This window comes from Rhipicephalus sanguineus, chromosome 9 (genome assembly GCF_013339695.2).
Source record: "Rhipicephalus sanguineus isolate Rsan-2018 chromosome 9, BIME_Rsan_1.4, whole genome shotgun sequence".
In the NCBI taxonomy this organism is placed as follows: Eukaryota; Metazoa; Arthropoda; class Arachnida; order Ixodida; family Ixodidae; genus Rhipicephalus; species Rhipicephalus sanguineus.
Genome location: NC_051184.2, coordinates 7,929,969 through 7,950,127, shown reverse-complemented (window position 1 = coordinate 7,950,127; position 20,159 = coordinate 7,929,969). Strand labels below are relative to the sequence as shown.

Here is a 20,159-nt window from a genome sequence, read left to right as displayed (position 1 = left end):
CGCTAAGGATGAATGCTCAAGTGTGGGCCATCTCAAACAACTTGTTATTGGTATACATGGCGCCGGACCTTGCTGGAACGTGCCGAAGCGTGCCGTTCCAGCGTTCTAGACAAGCGTGTTATCCTTTCTACTAACACTCGTAAGCTGAGCACAGACTCCAATGGACCAACGCCTCTTCCCGTAGAAATTGTCCTCCCTGTGGTGCGCAGCTGATGTACGTGGCTTTCCCGGGCGACATGCTGCTGCGAATGCTGCAACTCTGCGTGATGCCGCTCATCACCGCCTCGATCGTGGCTGCCATCGGTGGCGTCGACCTCCGACTGGCCGGTCGTCTGGGCAGGCGTGGCTTCATCTACTACATGGCCACCACGGTGATCGCCGAGATCGAGGGCCTGGCGCTTGTCTTCCTCATTCGACCCGGAGTCAACGCCAACGTACAACTGGCGAAGGCACCGCCCAAGAGGGTCTTCTACCTGGCCGACGCCATCATGGACATCGCCAGGTGCCTTCCACCGGCCTCTATACGACAGAGTTTTTTCACTAAGCGCAAAAAAAGAGCTATCAGACTAGTGTGTAATTATAGTACGAGCAGAGTGCGCAAATATGTACAGCCACAATGTTTCATAATGAAGGAAAGAAGATGACTTTTAAGGGCTCGTTTTTCTTTGTTAGACACAGCAGTAATGAGAACAAACAGACAATAATACCAAGGAAAGTATAGGGGATGTTATTTGTAGTAATTAGAATATAAATGCGAAGAAAGTAAAGTGGACGAAAAGATACCTTGCCGCCGCAGGTACGGTCCCTGCCGGCGGCAGGGACTATTGTCTGTTAGTTCTCTATAATATTGTGCCTAACAAAGTTCCACAATAATACACTAGGCTGAAGTGCTACTGGCGCTTCAGCCAGCATATGAATAACGACTAGTACATGGACTTGCCTAAGCCTCATTCTTTTGGCTCCGTGTGGCCTGCAGCTGCATTGTCGCAAGAAGTTCAGCAATAGTTCAGCAGTCCTTGATACTTTTACGCTGACCAAATCAGGTCAGCTCATAATGTTCACAACGAGACATTCTTTCATACGGAACGAAAACACAATAAACACAATAAACAAAGCCACACGAGCGTTCGAAGTCGCAAGCACGAAGACTAGGCAAATCACTAACTACCCATCATTCCCATGGTGGCTGAAAGATTGCAGCACCACAGTTCCCCCTAGTAAGTATTGTAGGAAACTATACGTAGAGCCATCGTGCTTAGATAACTGCCCCTAAGATAAACTGCTTAACTGTTGCATGAAAATGAATCTTAAAACTTTTGTTATAAGATTTTGTGTTAGAGTCTATGTTCCAAGTGTTCCTCAAGCTCACGGCAAGAAACGCAAAGTGAACTGCAGTAAGCGTGCTGAGCTACTACTATCCCGCTTAACAAAATATTGCCACAAGCTAGAATTCTAGGCGTGTCTCGGCTCACAGTTGCCAGCTTGCATCATCTGTAGGCGAAAATTGCAAGTTGAGTTGAGATTTCAGTCGGGCAAATCCAGCTTCGATAAAGAAACGTCGCGGCTCCCGTAGTTGTCATTTCCAGGCGAATGCTGTTCGCAGATCATGAAGCCATTACGCGGCGTCTGACACACTTCATTGCGTTTTCTGCGCAGGAATATGATTCCTCCAAATCTCGTTGAAGCGACCCTTTATTCCGTAAGTTCCTTGAGCTCATATTTAGCGATGACGCGGGAGTTGTGGAAACGGGAACGTCTTTTTAAATCCTCCGTTTGTCGTTCTTTGCAGTGGTCCACCAAGGTTATACTTCCAGCTCCACCAGAGGCGGGCAGTAAGTGACGTCATTCAAGCGCCCCCATCTTTCCCTGAACTTCTGTGTTTGTATTTCGTGTACAAGAGAGCCCAGCACTATCTCGCTTTTCGAAGCAGTCTTGTAATAGCCACGCCTACGAAGTTAATAACATCTGGAGTGCCAAAACCCAAAACCACGGTATGATTACGAGGCACGCCTTAGCAGAGGGCTCCGAAAATTTCGACCATCTGGTATTCTTTCACGTGTACCTAAATCTAAGTACATGACGGGTCTCTAGCATTTATCCTCCATCCAATTGCAACCGTCGCTGTCGGGAACGAACCCGCGACCTCCGGGACCTTCTGGTCAGCAGCCAAGCACCGCAACCACTTTATCACCGAGGTGAACACGCTTACAATGTTATCAACAATTTGTAAAATGGAGGATAGAGCTGTTCTGAGTCGAATGTGTGTGTCGCACCGCGCAGACTTCACGGGCGAAGAGGATCTCGAGCCCGAGTTCGTGGTTGAGCGCTCTCGGGGCACGAACGTGCTCGGCCTGCTGGTGTTCGCGGCCTTCGTGGGCTCCATCATCGCAGCCACCGGCGAGCGAAACCGGGCCGTGCACGACCTGGTCGTCAGCATCACGGACATCATGATGAGCCTCATACGAATCGTCATGTGGTTAGTGACGCAAAACTCTGTAAATTGACTATCGATAGCTTCGATAGTTCTTTTTTTTTCGAAGCTATCGATAGTACTGCTATCGATATACTACCGATAATGCTATCGATAGTGAAATCAATAGTAACATCAGTAATATTACAACTCGTAATACTATCGACAGTGCTGTGAATAATTATGCTATTGTTGGCCGGCGACATTGCCAAAACATTTGCGATCGCCTACTATCAACACTAATCAGTTCGTTTAATTTATGAGCAATTTTTGGCGAAAGAAATAGTTATTTCCGCAGTGAAAGTGCCGGGATATGTTCATCAATAAATTCATATTCAAAACTTACCATTTACACCTTACAATTAACAAACTTAGTTCTTGATAGTTTTAATTTTGAAATCGCAAAATACAATATAAACTTACAACCACACAGTTCCACCACATGTAACGGCTTCCTTTCCGCTTCAAATGAACAGTTCAACTTAATTATGTGTCAGTCAATATTTCTCGTGATGGAACACAAGAATGTAGACTTCTTGTTATGCGCCACGCACTCAAAGAGTCAAGTGTATGCTACAATGAGTTCGCGCGGTGAATTCCGTACTACAGATAGTACTATCGAATTTACTATCTATGGACTGTTTTTTTTTTCTCCCTTCGATAGTTCGATAGCGACTCAACTATCGATAGTACCGAGAGCGCTATCGATAGTTATGCTTCACTACGTGTGGTTGACATATCATGGGCGAAGCTTTTCGCCACACGAGCGTTCGCCCGGGCACGCGCGTCTTACCACACGAAAACAGTTGGGCTGCTAATCGATGCTGACGCGGTTATGTTACTCGTTTACTGGCGCCAGAAACTTACGGAAGAAATACTTAGGACAGTACGGAGCACTTTCGTTACGTTTCTCGGGCTAGTAAATATGTCATAGCGTGTTATTTGTTTTAACTGCGGAGTAGTTTAAGGGACCGTTCTGTCGTCATCTCATGTCTCGCGGTGCCGTCACGCTGGTCCCACGTTTGATATGCGTAAGTCGAGCAGGCTGCAGGTTTGGAACGCCAACGTTTGCTTGCTCGTCAACGCCAGCGTCGTCGAAGCGTTAATTCATCTGTCCGAGCCAGAAGCGACAGCGAAACGCAATCGTCGAGAGTTGGACACAGTACGAAAAAGAGAAGCGGAGGCGAAACTCCAGCGCCGGGAGCTAGGCGCACCGCGTTCCGAGCAGCAAACAGTAGAAACAAGACCATACACCAGAAAATATATAATCGCAAAACAAGTAAGATAATCACAAGAAAAGAACAGAAAAGAGCAGATAAAAAGAAAATAAAAACAAGGGAAATGCAGGCAAATCGATGATCCGCAGTCCGTACAGCTTTCACTTGGGGTGTACTGGTTTTGATCTTTTTAGGGGCGAAGCTCCTTAAGGCGGCACCCGTTCGTCCCTCGTAGTCGTCGTAGTAGTCGTAGTCCGTAACAAGTCTTACGCTTTGACCTCCAAGGTGGTGCCGGTGGGAGATTTTTCCTGTGCGTTGTTGAACAATAAAAAATTCGCAGCGTGCGCGTTAACTAAAAGCCGAATTCTTCTGTCTCTCATTCCCTATTAGCAGCCATTAGCATGTTCCAGTAGGAAACGTTAGTAGAAGTGTAAGTGTTAGCTAAAAGCCGACTTCTTCTGTCCCTCATTCCCATTAGCAGCCATTGTTTACCTCCAAGGTAGTGCCTGGTGAGATTTCTCCTGTGCGTGATTAAACAATAAAAATTTTGTTCAAAACGCCCTTGATTGATGAAATAAACCAACGAAAGACGCCAGATGTTTTGTAAAAGCAAAACGAAAGAACGCCAGATGTTTCTAAAGCAAAACGAAAAGACGCCAGCTGCTTAACGAAAGACGCCAGATTTTTCTAAAGCAATGGTTTTCTAAACAATGAAAATTCACAGCGTACATGCAAAATTAAAGTGAGCTGCAAGTCGTCATAACTCATCGAACCTTTAGTATAAACGCGCCCGATCTCACATCGGTTGGGCAGAATTCACGGAAGATTCACGGTTTACCGATGAACCTCCGCAGCTTCGCCCACTCATCATCATTCACTCCGTGGATATGCTGTGATTTTTTTTTTCTCGCGGCTAATTTCTTCCTAGCGCCATTCCCGCATTCTATGACGGGCTTCGTCAGTGTCCGATTTCAGACAAAAAATATGGGCCTTTCCCGAAGGCAACGCAGTACAAGTAGCGCTGTGTCCTCGTCGTACCTCTGTCTCTTGTCCCTTCTGTGCGCTATGGGCAAGTCAAATGTAACTAGTAGCGAAGCTTCCATAGAAGCCCATACTATGGTGTCTACCCATACGTTCAGAAAATGGCGGCTCGTCAGCTGCTCATGGGGCGTAGCGCCAACTGTGCGAGGAGGGAACACTTCCGTCGGAACAAAAAATAAAGCGGATGTGATGCAATATTTGGTAAACAAGTGACGCCATTCTGTTGGCACAAGCGCGATATTTGAGCTAAAAAGAGTTTCGTAGGCCCCTGATTGCTATAGAGTCCAGCTAAGGTGAGCCGGCGGGCCCTTGGCGAGTGCGCTTCAAGACACCAGCTAAACTAATATCGACTTATGACTAGACAATGGTGTTTCAGTGTACTGCCGTTGGTTTTATTAGGAAACTTATTCTTGGAACTTTTATTCTGCATTCGTGGCATCTTCCGCAGCTGGATTAAAGCAAGAAGCAGCCTGCCTCATATCTGCAGCGTTGTTTCATATGCTTCGCATATACGCAGGTGCCTTAAAGTGTACATTGCTTGTGTGCTTCCGTTTCCAACAAGAATAAATGATGCCTAGTCGCTCCAAAAATGATGAGATTTCAGTTTTAGTCAAAGGTCACAGTAACGCAATTTTTGTACACTGTACACAATGAGCACCAAGTGTGGTAATAAGTACAAAAAATGCGTGGACAAAATCGACAAAAATAAAGAAAAATGTGTAAGTGTGCCTTCTTTGGCTCTGTCAGCTAAAGAAAAGATGTATCTGGAATCTTCGATTTAAACGTTGGCGGGTGCAGATTATTGTGATTAGTGATGACACGTGCAGGCTTTGTGCTGTATCTTTACATGTTTTTCTCACGGTTTTATCGATTCACTGTTAGTGTATATAAGGCATGTGTGATCGCAAAAAAAAAAAACCATTAGTTGCAAGTTAGCGCTGTGTCTGTGCGTCCCTCTTCTCTGTCCTTGTCGTGGTGCGCTACGCCGTACGAATTATGTGGACACTACGTGCACTATGTTTTGCCTTATGCTCCAATAAATTACCCTTACGTACAACGTATACAAGCATGCGAATTGTAGCGCGATAAATAACTTAGCGATCTGCTCACCGATAACAGGCATAATAGTAGACAAGGAAACCGTGCCGCAGGAATAGATTCTTGAAGATCCAGCGAGAACATTAGTCCGAGCCGTTGCCCCGGTGTCTTATCAAGAAGACGGGTCGCCAGGCGTACGTGTGTTGCTATTGTATCCTTGCACGGTACATCGTTTCAGCGGGTACCGAGGCAAGCGCTCGGCGTTAAATGTTATCCGAATCGTCCCGTTGCCTGTTGGGCACCGTACTCAACACGTTCACCAACGATGAAACGCGCCTCACAACTCCGCGCACAGCAAGCACAAAATTCTCACCACAATAATTCAGAGAAGTGCGAAATTCAGCAAGTGCGAAATTCAGCAAGTGCGAAATTCAGCAAGTGCGAAACGCCAAAACACGTGAGGGGGTGTGTCGTCGCAGACGAACTTTACGAGCGCGCCTTTCCATGCACCGCAAGGGCTACACTTATCAGTAATGACGTTCTCGTCTCTTCAGAGGGCGCTAAGAAAAAGAATTTTCGTAATAATTAAACGCTGTCTTAAATTATTGCACATTGCACCTACATATTGTTGGTAAAAAAATGTCATTTAAAAAACAGGTGGCTTCGCCCTTGAATAACGTTTGCCTTTTCGCTATTAGTGTTTCTTCCCTCCACACAATTCGCGTTTTAATCGCAGCACACGTTACTCCCCTTGCTGATGTCGCTGGCAATCGGTTCTGAACCGCTTTTCGCCTGAAGCTTCGCAACCTATTTGGATCAACCTTGCTATAGGTGTTATGTGCCTTGTACTACTGTACCTTTTGCGGGAGAGTTTATTTGCACGTCCATCAACAGCTCAGGGTCACGTGACCTGACCAGAAACGTCACGTATGACGCCATTGGTAGAGAGATACGTCACTGTCGACCTGGGAAGTGATGTTGGCAAAATAGTGAGAACTGCTAAACGGCACGTCGTAGGTTACTGGCCGCCCAATGACACGGGCCAACCACTGACATTGCTAAAACAGCTATACTTATGCAAAGTCATATAGAAACTGGCATTTCATTCAGATTGCATGGCAGTGATATGACGTCCTACATGACGTTACATGCTGAGGTAGGGTGACCCCAAGCCGTTAAAGTGCAAGCACTGTCCCCTTTTTTTCTTCTTTTTCTTCTACATATCACCGACGCTAGTTAGCTCCGGATAATGTTGGGTCAGTCTTACCTAAACACTGTCCCATGGTCAACAATGTTCGCTAGAGCCGATATTGTTGGCTAAAGATGGCGAAATGATTGCTAACGTTGGCTATCAGCTGTCATAACGTCAACGTTGTCTTAATTCATTGAATCTCAATCCGCAATGATCTGTCTACAAATTTTGTAGCGTCAGCTACACTGACCTAGCCGAGCCAGTTTCGCGTGGATCCTCAAGAGCCGTGCTGCGCATGCGCGAGGATCAGTGATGTCACGCACTGGAGCTGGCAGCTCCCACGCACTCCGCCGCCGCCGCGCGCGACTCGCCGCCGCCTGTCTACGCTATCCATAGGAGTGACGTCGTAGCCTTGGCAGACGTATTGGCGCTGGCGCGCGCGCAGCTATTCGCCTTCATTCTAAAAAGACAGGGCGTGCAAACACGGGCATAAGAAAGATGTCAGGACACCACAAACGCCGACTAACAACTGAAGAGATGCACAACGGCGGAAAGGAAAGAAGGCACGAAAACTTATCTGCGCATGCCCATGCAATACGCGAACCTATCAATCCGGCACGCGTGGGGGTCTACGTGGAAGATAACTGTTAAGGCATTTGATTTTATCTTTATGCAAATTAATCGACGTTTGCACGCCCTGTCTTTTTAGAATGAATACTTACCGACTAGCTCAGCACTCTGTTATTCTATTCGCCCTCGCTGTGCAGTCGCCGTCTGACACTGCTCTGGAGCCGCTTGATAGCGCCTCTGACTGGCGTTTGCCAGTGTGGTATAGCCATGGAGTAGGAGAGCGCAAATGCTGCTCAACGGCGCAGAAGAGCGGAGAAGCTTAACTCATCGGTAGTTGCCTGGAGAAATAAATATACATGTGCCACATAATACGCATACCGTGTGTGTGTCATTGGAGCAGCAGTAAGCATGATAATCAAGCTAATCCTAGACAATCAGAAAAGCTAAGAATAATTAGCTGAACCTTTGCTAACGCTACGTTATCTTGGTATAGCCGAGCTAAGCCACTGCAACATTTTTTATGCCAGTGTCACATGGGCACTTTTGATCGCGATCAGGGCCGTTCAGGATTAGGCTAGATCCGGATGAGGTGCTGCTACAAGGTCAATTTTAATCGCAATCATGTCAGATCGGGATCAAGACGATCGCGATCTGTGCATCGCGATTTGGCTGCCGTATGCGCCAAACTCGATCCGGATTTGGCTGGACCGTGTAGCAGCGGCTAATACCGGTGTCACACGGGCACTTTTAATCGCGATCAGGGCCGATCGAGATCGGACTTCTTGACCGCGGTCAACAACTTAGTCACTCCTACACGGTCCAGCCTAATCTGGATTGAGTTTAGCGCAGACGTCAGTCGAATGGCGATTACGGATCCCGATCGAGCTTGATCGCGATTAAAAGTTACCGTGTAGTAGCACCTGATCCGAATGGAACCTAATCCGGAACGGCCCTGAGATCAAAAGTGCTCGTGTGACACCGGTATTACTCACGATGGGAACATCGAAAGAGCCTTAGAACACACATTCTGAGCAACAAAGCATAAACTGGAGCGAGATGGTTAGCGAAATGGTTAGCGAGTTTGCCATTAAGCGCCTTATCCTGCGTGTAGACTTTTCTTTCTCTTTTCCTTGTGTGACTGGACGCCGTCTTCATTACGCTGCTGCCAACACTCCGCCCGCACAAGCCAGCGGCGCCTGCTCGGTTACTCGTCGCCAAAAACGAAACACTAAAACAGGAGCTGAACGCGTATCAAAAGAACAATCAAATGTGCTCACAAGAAAAACCATCCTCCACCTTTTGTGCTCCCGCAGAACCACAGAACCTAATTGCCTGCCTGACTTAGCGCCTGTAAGAGCTCTTCTCTTCATCTGCGAGGTAGTCCTTTCGTGCGCTACATTTACGTCCTTAACTAACTCGCCCAACAAACATGCTACTAAATAGTTTTTCTGCCATATCCGGCATCCCTTAGCGTTGACTTAGTTAACTAGTTCTGGTGCTGCAATTTACTAACTTCAGTGGTTAGCTCAGAAGACATAGACATTCTCGGAAAGGCGTTAAAGGCTTGGTTCGATTCGCTCATGCCTCTAGAGCAGAAACGCGAAGACAGCTTCGCTGGTGATCCTTCAGCACATGAATGTTGCGGCCCCGCAAACACTTTGTGTACTTTGATCTTGTGTCAAATGACGTTGTAGTAATTCGTGCGGCGGCAACCATTAGAGCGTTTTACCTTACCGACCACCCTCATTTCCGGACACGTCACTTGCGCATGCGCAGGTACTGCCCGGCCGGTGTGGGCTTCCTCATCGCGCACCGCATTCTGGCCACGGGCAATTTGGGCCTCGTGCTCTCGCAGCTGGGCCTGTACGTGGTCACCGTGCTCGTGGGACTGGCCATCCACATGTTCATCGTGCTGAGCGCCTTGTACCTGGTGTTCGTGCGTCGACGTTTCTGCTCATTCGTCAAGGCACTGATAACACCTGCGCTGATGGCGATCAGCACTTCTTCAAGGCACGCGCACTGAATTTCCTGTTGCGAACGAAAATGTTAGAGCTTTAGGAGTGAAATGCGGGAGGTGCTGGGTTCGATTCGCAGTTCCACCTGCTATCCACCCGCTTTTCTAAAGGGGAGAGAGGTTCACCGAAAGGGCACTCCGTGGTGTGGGTACCCACCTAGAGAAGGTACAGGGTCGGCCACATGTAACGTGAACACCTCAATAGTATTCAAGCCGGTAAAACTAGAACGTTAGTTCTACTTCATGACGGGAATGTATTATATCACGTTAATAACGGTGTCCATAAACGCAATACTTTTCCGAATTATGTATTGAACATTACTTTCTATGAGGCCTTGAATACGTATGATGTGTTCACCGTAAATGTGGACGAGCTTGTATGCCTTTCCTCTCTCCGATTTCTCACTCTTCTTTTGAGATGAGAAGTGTTGGAACCCGCTCATTACTTTATACTTTTCTCCGTGGATAACAAATTTTTGCAACTGAATATGGTCCTGAGCTATATGCAAAATATAGGAATAACTCTTCAGGCATTGTGCGTACCTCTTTTACGCGTAAAGGTAAAAGCACACGTTACTCTCAATGAAGCAACTTCGAAACACACTTTTCGTTGCGCTGTAGTATACTGATAAGACACGTGATCGAAAGTTTCTTGGTGTCGTACGCTTGTCGCTTTTACTGCGATGTTGAAACCGTCTGTAGAGATTTCCATCGAAGGGAGAGAGCACCTCCTTACTGGATTATTGCGCTGTAGTACAAAGACAGGGTAACAACTGGTCATTAGGAGTAACTGACAGGATTCCAAGAGAAGGCAAGCGCGCGAGGGGGAGACAGAAAGTTAGGTAAACAGATGAGATTAAGAAGCTTGCGGGTATAACACAGCCGCAGCCAGCACAGGACCGGGATTATTGGTGAAACACGGCAGAGGCCTTCGCCCTATAGGGCAAAGGCCCTATAGGACAGGTGGGCGCAGCCAGGCTGATTATGACTACAACGGCAGGCACAGGTACCACGAAAAAGAAAGAAAAAGGGAGGGGGGGGGCTACGCATCTACAACATTCAGGAGGGGAACATGGCGGCGCCCATGGAACCCTCATTTTTGACAGAATGTGGCGCGCACACAGACACGGACACTAGAATATGTGTGCGCCATATTCTGTCAAAAATTAACGAGTGCCAGATAGCCCAATTATCCGTGCTACTGCATGTAACTCTTGTTGGAGAGGTGTACAGGAGAGCGGCTGGTCTACGTATCGCTTCGTCTTAACTTCCACCTCACCCCTAAAACTGTGCAGTTCGGCGACGGTCCCTGTGACCATAGCGACGCTGGAGGACCGCGTTGGGCTGGATCCGCGGGTTGTACGCTTCATGGTGCCCGTAGGCGCAACGGTCAATATGGACGGCGCGGCGCTCTACGAGGCCGTGTCCGCCGTCTTCCTGGCGCAGTTGCACGGCGTCGAAATGGACATCGGCAGGGTACTGGCTGTCAGGTACGTTTCGCGCACGCGCAAGTGTTGCGCGGTCCTGCAGAAAGGTCGCCTAGTCTAGGGGGAAGTTCCGGAGGGGCCAGTGGACAATTATGGAATCGACGGCGAGAAAATGAGTTAAAATTTTCGTCAACCGGGAAGTTTTGGATTTTCTTGTAGCTTAATAACAATAGTCATTGCTGATGTTTTACGTGCCAAAGCCACGATACGATTATGAGACGCCATGTTGTTGAGGGGGTGGGGGAGTCCGGAAATTTCGACCACCGGGGGTTCTTTAACGTGCACCAAGACTAAGGTACACGGGCCTCTAGCATTCACGCCTCCCTCGAAAATGCGACCGCCGCAGCCGTGATCGAACGCACGATATTCGTTAAATTGATCATAGTGTTTCACTTTAGCGTCCCTTTAAAGCTAGAGATGAACCACCGCTCCCGAACTCTTTAGATTGCTTATGCCCGTGCCACACGATCACAAGAACTGACATTCAGTAGATATAAGGCATTAAATTCCTGAATGACATTTTTTTTTTCAGCGGAGCTGCCACACGCCTAAATTTAATGGCGTTTGACCAGACGTTGATGACGCCGACTTTTGAAATGAACAATTCTAGGCTAATAATAAATTATAAACACGCATTTTAACAACTCTAATCTGCAATCAGGGACAGTGCAATGTAGAAGAAAGCATACTATGGTGGCATTAGCTTGAGTTTGTTCCTGTATTTTACAACATTGCAACTGATCACAGCGACTTCGGTCACTGCATGTTGGATCTGAAGCCCGAAATCTCACGTGGCGCCTGTCAGTGTCGAGGCCTTGCAGTTATGAAGTAAATTTCACAAGAGTGTGACTGAAAAATAACATGGGATTTATTAAAAGTCATGTATAAAATATTTTTGACATGGTAGATGCCATTTCAAACGTTTTATGTGTGCTACAGTGAGTAAGCTTTTGTGTCGACGGTACTCGTTTATCCGTCGAATGGGTTCTAGAGAAGGCATTAGGGGACGAATGGCATTAAGGCGAGTGCCATTTGACTTGACCGTGTGGCACCGTGCAAATGGAATTAAATCCTGAGGCATTAGGAAGTTAATGCCATTTTCTGTGCCCATGTGGCACAGGTATTAGTAAACATGAAACCTCCAGCAATGTTGTTCACTATCGACTTTAAAGCTTTATCGCAAGGTATATGCAAGCCGCGCCGCAGATAAAACATTTTAAAGGGGTACTGAGACAAATATTTTAAGCTGAGGTTACTACGCCATATAAATCTCCTGTATATATCCTGGCTCTGACCAAGTGTGGAGCTCAGTAAATGCTGATATTTTATTTTGACATTAAGGTCAGTCTTCGCACGGCGCATGCACCTACTAACATCAACACTATAGCGTGACGTCAGGCTACAGTGTCAATTCTGGTGACTTCACGCACCAGTCGTGATGACATCGGGTACCAAAACATGCAAAATGGCCGCTTGTGCGTCACCGACGGAGCGTAGCCAAAAGCGTAGCGGCCGTGGAAACGTCACGATGTCTTCAGCGAGCACGAGTCGAAAAGCTCATACCGTGTCGTGACGTCAGAGTGCAGTAGGAACCGAAACCAGCTCTTAAAAACATGTTGCAATTAATTTTTAAGGGCGCACTCAAGCTTGCCAGTACATGTCCATGCCCTTGTGGGCTTTCATATGACGCAGAAAAACGACAACTGAAAATTTTCGTATCACTACCCCTTTAAGGGAGCGCATTTACTTACAGGCATTTCCCCGTCTCTTTCCACACGCAAATAAAAGAAAAACGTATCGCCAGCCTTTCTCATAAACGCAGTTGGTAATGGCAGTTTCCTGTTGCGTATACATCACCGCTGCTGAATACGACCAATTACGGAGTCGAAGCGATTTCAGCCCCCGTATACACAACGCGGGCATCGCCCAGAAGCGGCGCAAAAGCGAGCGTTGGCAACAACGAGCACCTCTCAAAGCGGGTACGTCGCAAAAGCGCGCGCATCTCTCCCTTGGGGTGCGCAGAGGAGAAAGCCATCTCGCCCCCTTTTTTCCTCCAGCGCGTCTTTTTTTTTTTTTTTTCTTTCTCCGCTGGCGTCGCCTCGGGAGAGAGCTATGCCTTACGATGAAGAGCGAAGGCTCCACTTCGATGCACAAAACATGGAACGTCGCTTTGGCACGGATTATTTCTATCTCCTTTGTTTTCCTGTTTAAGAACCTCTCATAAAAAAAAAAATATGTAAGGGGAATCGCGCACTGCGCGAACAATTGGTGCCATGCCTGAACTTTTTTTTTCTTCTTTCTTTTTCCGGAGTTGTAAAGAGAACCGCATTGCGCCGTCGCCCGTGTTTTTGCGACGCCGGAGAGAAAACGGGCAAGAAAAGAAGACGAGTTCTGAGCACTAACCCTGCAGCACTCTGGAAGTGCTCGTCCACAGTGAGCGTGCGAATGGCGAGATTTTTTTTTTCTATCATGCAGCATCACGGGAATCGCAGCGGCAAGCTTTCGCGTTTACGCACGCTGCAGCACACAGCCGACGCGCACGGATCTCTGCATTCCGACGCTGAAGTGATGGAGAGAGATAGCGACACAGAGAGAGGTGGGAGAGGGGTTCGCCGAAAAATTAAATTCATAGATGAATCTTCATGATCGCAGCGTGTGTAAGAAGGCCCAGAGAAGGTACACAAGACGCACGGAGCGCTACAGAGAAGAGACTGACCGCTGTCGGAACCACAGATTAAAAGAGCACTTTCAACGATAGGGCAGACGTTCAGGGAAGGATGGGAAGCTTGAAGAAATGAAAAAAAAAAAGATATTGGGCGACGCTTAAGCTTCGCCTTTAAAGGGACACCAAATAGAAAGAATGAATCGGTTTAGATCGATAAATTGTGCTCTAACGCTAACGTCATTAATTTCGCCATCACAGGCTTATTAATAGAGGAAAAAATCAAGCTCAAAGTTTCATTTTGAAGTTTCGCGCCGAAATCTCCCCGCGTGACGTCAGGGATTTCAAAGCGTATTTATCGCATTTTGGCGCCATTGGCTCAATAAAATTACCCCAAACTTGGTATGTCAAGTCTACGGCCCCCTCAGAGGACAATGTACTTCATTTTTACCGATTAGGAACTACGTAGTCCCTAGTAGGCGCCGTCAAAACATGCGACGTCACGGCGAATGGTGCGGAAACTTCAAGGTGGCGTCGCCACCCACATTTTATTTTTGCGCGTTTTCTCGCTCACTGAGCGTCTTCTCGCAGCAAGAGTGGTGTTTTAAAAGGGTGTAAATTTGAGCTTGTTGGCTTGGCTTCATAGCAGGGAACAGCGCAAAAACACGAGACAAGAGAGGTGACAGGACTTGGCGCTGGCTAACAACATGAGCGTTTATTTCGTAAGTGCACAAATATATACGCTTTTTGGGAGAAGGAAATAAACAAAAGAGAGAGGGGGGAAGTCAACGCATGCGTCCCAACTAGTCCATGACGGTGCTATGATCACGTGCGGAGATACTTAATTTCCTTGTCGGTTAGTGCGGTCGATGGTGTGCTTACACATGATGGTCCAATGGAATGAATTGCGAGTGCTTCATAGATTTCAATTTAGCTATTCACTGTGCCGACTGTGGCTGCAGTCCTAATTTTGATCAGACGCGCATCTTGCGCAGATATCGTGATAGCCGAGCCCGCGAAATCTATGAAGCACTCGCAATTCATTCCATTGGACCATCATGTGTAAGCACACCATCGATCGCACTAACCGACAAGGAAATTAAGTATCTCCGCACGTGATCATAGCACCGTCATGGACTAGTTGGGACGCATGCGTTGACTTCCCCCCTCTCTCTTTTGTTTATTTCCTTCTCCCAAAAAGCGTATATATTTGTGCACTTACGAAATAAACGCTCATGTTGTTAGCCAGCGCCAAGTCCTGTCACCTCTCTTGTCTCGTGTTTTTGCGCTGTTCCCTGCTATCAAGAGTGGTGGTTTTGGTATCGTGAAAGGGCACTACTAATATGAGAAAATTCGTTTTGCTCTTTAGTGTCCCTTTAAGAGTTGAACGCGATAGCGATATCTGACCCCATCCTCATCTCGCTCTGTTTCGCTTGTCGTTATGTTCAGTCGCCTAGTCTCACACAAGCACACGACCACACCCAACCTACCTATAGTAAAGGTAAAGATTTCCGCCCTCTTCAAAAGCATTTTTATGACAACAGTGTACCCACTATGTGTAACAGAATGCGCGCACTAATGTGAGTGCCCTTTGTAATGGGTGGCATGCTTTAAACCAGCAGCAATAACGCGCGTGATACTTTTTCGAAGGTTGCGATGCACCCGCTACGTGTTCGTAAGGGAATATGCACAGTAATGCGTGTGCCTTTTGCAATGGGTGGCCGGCTTTAAGCCACCAACTCGTTATGCAATTCACATGGTGTGACGCCCGATGGCATTGCACGCTTGTACCACGTTTTACTGCAATATTACATTTCGTACTGTGATACCTGTCCACAGGACCTGTATTTTTGTGAAGCATGAAAGTTACTTTCGGTGCAGTTCATTGGCGTAGCTCTGTGGTAGAACGCTTGCTTGCCACGCCGAAGGCCTGGGTTCGGTTCCACCTTGGGTACATCATTTTTTTAAATTTTTATTATTTGCATCTGTCGCAATTTTTTAATATTTGAATCCATGGCGATTTTCTGGTCAGTGCCAATGATGAGTTTTCGCTAATAACCAACGACACCGACACCGGAATTTCTGCGACACGGGCTCTTTGACGCTATCGCGTTAAAATTCTTGAACGTGGGATGTGGCTGGAACCAACATTTCGGTAGGGCGCCTATGTGCGTGCTTCCTACCCACTCATTCAAACAAAAAGAAAAAGAAAAGGAGAGGGTAAGTGCCCTCTCCTCCTCTTCTGTGGATACTATCTAGTAGAAATTTCGTTGATTGATTGATTGATTGATTGATTGATTGATTGATTGATTGATTGATTGATTGATTGATTGATTGATTGATTGATTGATTCTGCTAGTGAGCCTAGATTTTATCCACACTGCGAGTATGATTCCTACGTTCAAGCTATACGAAACCCACCCGCAGCGTGACTGCGACGGTGGCCAGCGTGGGTGCAGCGGGCATACCAGGAGGGGGCCTCGTCACCATGGTGATTGTCCTGCAGGCCGTCGGGCTGCCAGCCGAGGACATCGGACTCATCGCCACTGTCGACTGGTTCCTGTGCGTGAAACCTTTTTTTTCACCCCGTCTCATTCTACTCGTGAGGCAAGCGACAACGGTCACTTTAACCCTTTCGCTTGTTGTTCTCGCTTGATTAATTTAATTGTTTATGTTTAACGTTCCAAAACCACGATACGATTGAGGAACGCTACAGTGGAGAGCTCCGGAAATTTCGACCGCCTGGGGTTCTTTAACGTGCACCTAAATCTAAGCACACGGGCCTCAAGCATATTGGCCTACACCGAAAATGCGGTCGCCGCCGTTGGGTTTCGATCCTGCGACCTTCGAGTCGGCACTCGAGCACCATAACCACTAGACAACCGTGGCGGGTGATTTCGCTTGATTCTTTTTTTCATAAGAATCGTTCATAAACTTCTAAAGAAAGGGAAACACGTCTTCACAGAAGCAGAAGTAGCTTTGTTGGATGTTCAGAAATGCAAGTGTATCAATACGCACGGTGTCTATTGCAAAAAAAAAAACCAAATTCTAACGCGCCATTTTTGAAAACATTCGAATACGAACCGAGAAGACCATGTTCCATAAAAAGCGGAGCTCTTTTGTAACTTTGTTTTTCCGCCATGGATTCCCGAAGCGCGCTATACGACGCGCCTTTCAAGGACCCCTCCAGCTATTTTACGTAACGAGAAATGATGCCCACACTGTTGACGATCACTTATAATCGAAGTCGACTCAGAGGCTCTCCCTAGTTAGGCTGTAACGGGAACTGCAGTGGAAACCGTAACGTGTGGCATGCTAGCAACACTGTACATGCCCCCAACAGTGTAAATGGCATGCCGCTGGTAATAAACGTCACTGGCTACCGAGACGCTGACGTCACTTCTCTCACGAAAATGACGTATTTAACACGAAAGATATGATGGCTGGGTCCTACAAAAGGTTTACCGTCGTCATTTCAGTGAGAAAAAAATCCCGCCATCTCCCCGTAAAGGGAACCCCGAGTAGCATGCGAAGCAACCATGAGTCGACTTAGATTTTTGTAAATGTTTTATTTTCTTCATCACTGTTCATGGTCCTTCAATTCAAAGTTCCCCTGATGTTGTTACTCGTCATATATGACTTTAAGCTCAGGGGAACGTTTTCCCTTGAGTATAACGACCTTGTGGTCCGTAAAGTATAAAGTTAATGGCTCTTGCTGCAAAGGTTACAGCTTGAAGTTTGAGAATGCGATGTCAACGCGCCTGTTTCGCTTCGGTTTCGCGAGCCCGCCGCTCCGGATCGGCTGAGGCACTGGATACGTCGACACGACGCCGGTGGGACAGGCCTCGTTCATAAGCTGCTTCGCATCTAGGGTACCTCGCATGATTTATGGCGTAGTGGGTACCTTGCATGAATGACGATGATTTATGGCGAAGTGGGTACCTTGCATGATTTATACTATGGAGCGAGCCCTCTATCGCACGTCCACATGTCAGGCAAACATTCCTTTCTGCACACCATGCGCGAACTCTCCTCTCGTGCCAGCACTTCGTTCTCTCCTTTCTTCCACACATCTAATGGCACGCGGGGAACTGGTCACGCCGGGGGTACAGGCCTCGACATAAGCTGCTTCGCATCTAAAATGACGCCAATGTCTCGGCAGCCAATGCCGTTTATTACCAGCGGCATGCTATTTACACTGTTGGGGCATGTACTTTGTTGCTATCTTGCTACACGCAATTTTTTCAACTGCAGTTCCCGTTACAGCCTAGCTAACGAAGGCCTCTGAGACGACCACGAAAAGTTTGATGGCCGGGCCCTAGAAAAAAAAACTGCAGACGTCATTTTCGCGAGGAAAGTGACGTCGGTTAATTTTTTTCGTAGCGCCCGGCCATCGAACATTTCGTGTTCAAGATGAAGTGCGCGATCACAACAATTTTATCAACCCGGACGGTGATGTTCTTGGCTGCAGTGACCGATTCCGGACGGTGGTGAACGTGATTGGCGACTGCGTGGGTGCCGCCATCGTGCACCAGCTTAGCCAGGCCGACCTCAATGTAGGTGTCGTCAACGAGGACGACAACGCCCTGTCGTCCGCAATCCGCCCCAAGGCTTTCGTGTGACGCGCCTCGGCGGTCGGCTCGCAACACCGCCTTTTGTCTCGGTGTTAAGCGATGAGATCTCAAAACAGAATAAAGTATTTAGTCTGTTCAGCAAAACCACCACGCATTTTCGGATTACCGGGTTTGCGGAGGCAAAGGGTAGATTGTTGGCACCACATGGCGTGAAAAGCATAATTGTTATTGCAGTAACCACGTGCATTCTGCCTCACTGCTCAAGCTCTCGTGGTACACGAAAACGTGTGAATGCTTTGCGGTTAGACGAACTCGGTATTGCGCATGGACATGCCAAGGATTACAGTCGGAACGCTCCCGTCATCTCCTGCAAGCTGGTCTTCGCTACAGTGACACAAACAGTTATGACCGATGGATACATGACAACACATTCCACAAGACACTTCTTCACTTCATACACAACACCGGCCTAACAGCGCACATTTAACACAAATATACATAACAAATATTATGCCTTAAGGGCAAGTCTATGTCGCAAAAAAAAAGAAAGCTGACGAGTAGATCAAGCCCCAACATTCTAATGGTAAAATGTCAGCACCACATGGCGTGAAAAGCATAATTGTTATTGCAGTAACCACGTGCATTCTGCCTCACTGCTCAAGCTCTCGTGGTACACGAAAACGTGTGAATGCTTTGCGGTTAGACGAACTCGGTATTGCGCATGGACATGCCAAGGATTACAGTCGGAACGCTCCCGTCATCTCCTGCAAGCTGGTCTTCGCTACAGTGACACAAACAGTTATGACCGATGGATACATGACAACACATTCCACAAGACACTTCTTCACTTCATACACAACACCGGCCTAACGGCGCACATTTAACACAAATATACATAACAAATATTATGCCTTAAGGGCAAGTCTATGTCGCAAAAAAAAAGAAAGCTGACGAGTAGATCAAGCCCCAACATTCTAATGGTAAAATGTCAGCTCGTATAAGTGCTGTTTGAGTGTTTACGGGGCAACAACAGGATCTCTTTTGGTCACAAAATACGGTTCGCAAGGTTAAAGCGAGCGGTAGTTGCCAAGTAATGGCCGCTGCAAGGAAGGTAGACCTGCTGCGTGTTTCAGAGCGCAGTATAGCTGACGTCATTGCCTCCCGCCATGGCCTTGACGGCCACGGCGTGAGCATTGGGCAATTCATACAGACCACGTGAATCACCGACACGATGAAAGATATAGTGAAAAAGATGCAGCGATCCGCGCAACCTAAAATATTCATAGATTATACGTATCCGTCATTCGCGCTATACACCTTATCTTAATTGCCCGTGTGTTCTATAGTGTTCGTGCGTGCTCAGGTGCAAGTGCAAGGCCAGCAAGGAGCCACGGGACAACGGCGCCCACGCGTTGCCCGTGCAGTCTTCCGGAACCCTGGGTCACGAAGGCTAATAGCATCATCCGTCTCAGAACATGTAGTTTTACGCAAAACCACGTTCTTTTTCAACAGACACGACAGGTGACACCAAATGTGTCTCAAATCAGTGACATTTATTTTACTAAAGATTTCATTACTGCACTCTAAGAAAAAAGAGAGTCAAAAGAGGGTCATGGAACCGTGACTCTCCTCGGGTGTCCATCTGACCCCTTTTGGAAGGTACAGGCAGAAAAAAAGAGTTCGCATTTGGGAAGGAGTCACTGGACCCTCCTGAAGCGCGTTTCGATTGGCTTCGGTATTGGCCTCGAGGAGTTACGGAGTCGCCCTCTATCGGACGCGCCTCGATTGCGTGCTAGGCAGGATACCGCCGGCGCGCTCCCCATAGGTTTTGCTGTCGGCGCTCTACAAAAACACCTCGCGGAATCCTCCAGGGCATTTCTGTAAGTACTTTCGA

General features: G+C 47.4%; 1 protein-coding gene across 1 annotated transcript; it reads left to right on the top strand.

Moving 5' to 3' along the window:
- Positions 1-211: 211 nt before the first annotated feature.
- Positions 212-18,337, top strand: LOC119404330 (excitatory amino acid transporter 3). Its single transcript, XM_037670879.2, has 8 exons — positions 212-502; positions 1,657-1,699; positions 1,790-1,832; positions 2,281-2,476; positions 9,305-9,474; positions 10,723-11,032; positions 16,119-16,253; positions 18,163-18,337. The coding sequence occupies exons 1-8, from the start codon at positions 213-215 to the stop codon at positions 18,311-18,313; spliced, it is 1,338 nt and encodes a 445-aa protein (XP_037526807.1). The 5' UTR covers position 212; the 3' UTR covers positions 18,314-18,337.
- Positions 18,338-20,159: the final 1,822 nt, after the last annotated feature.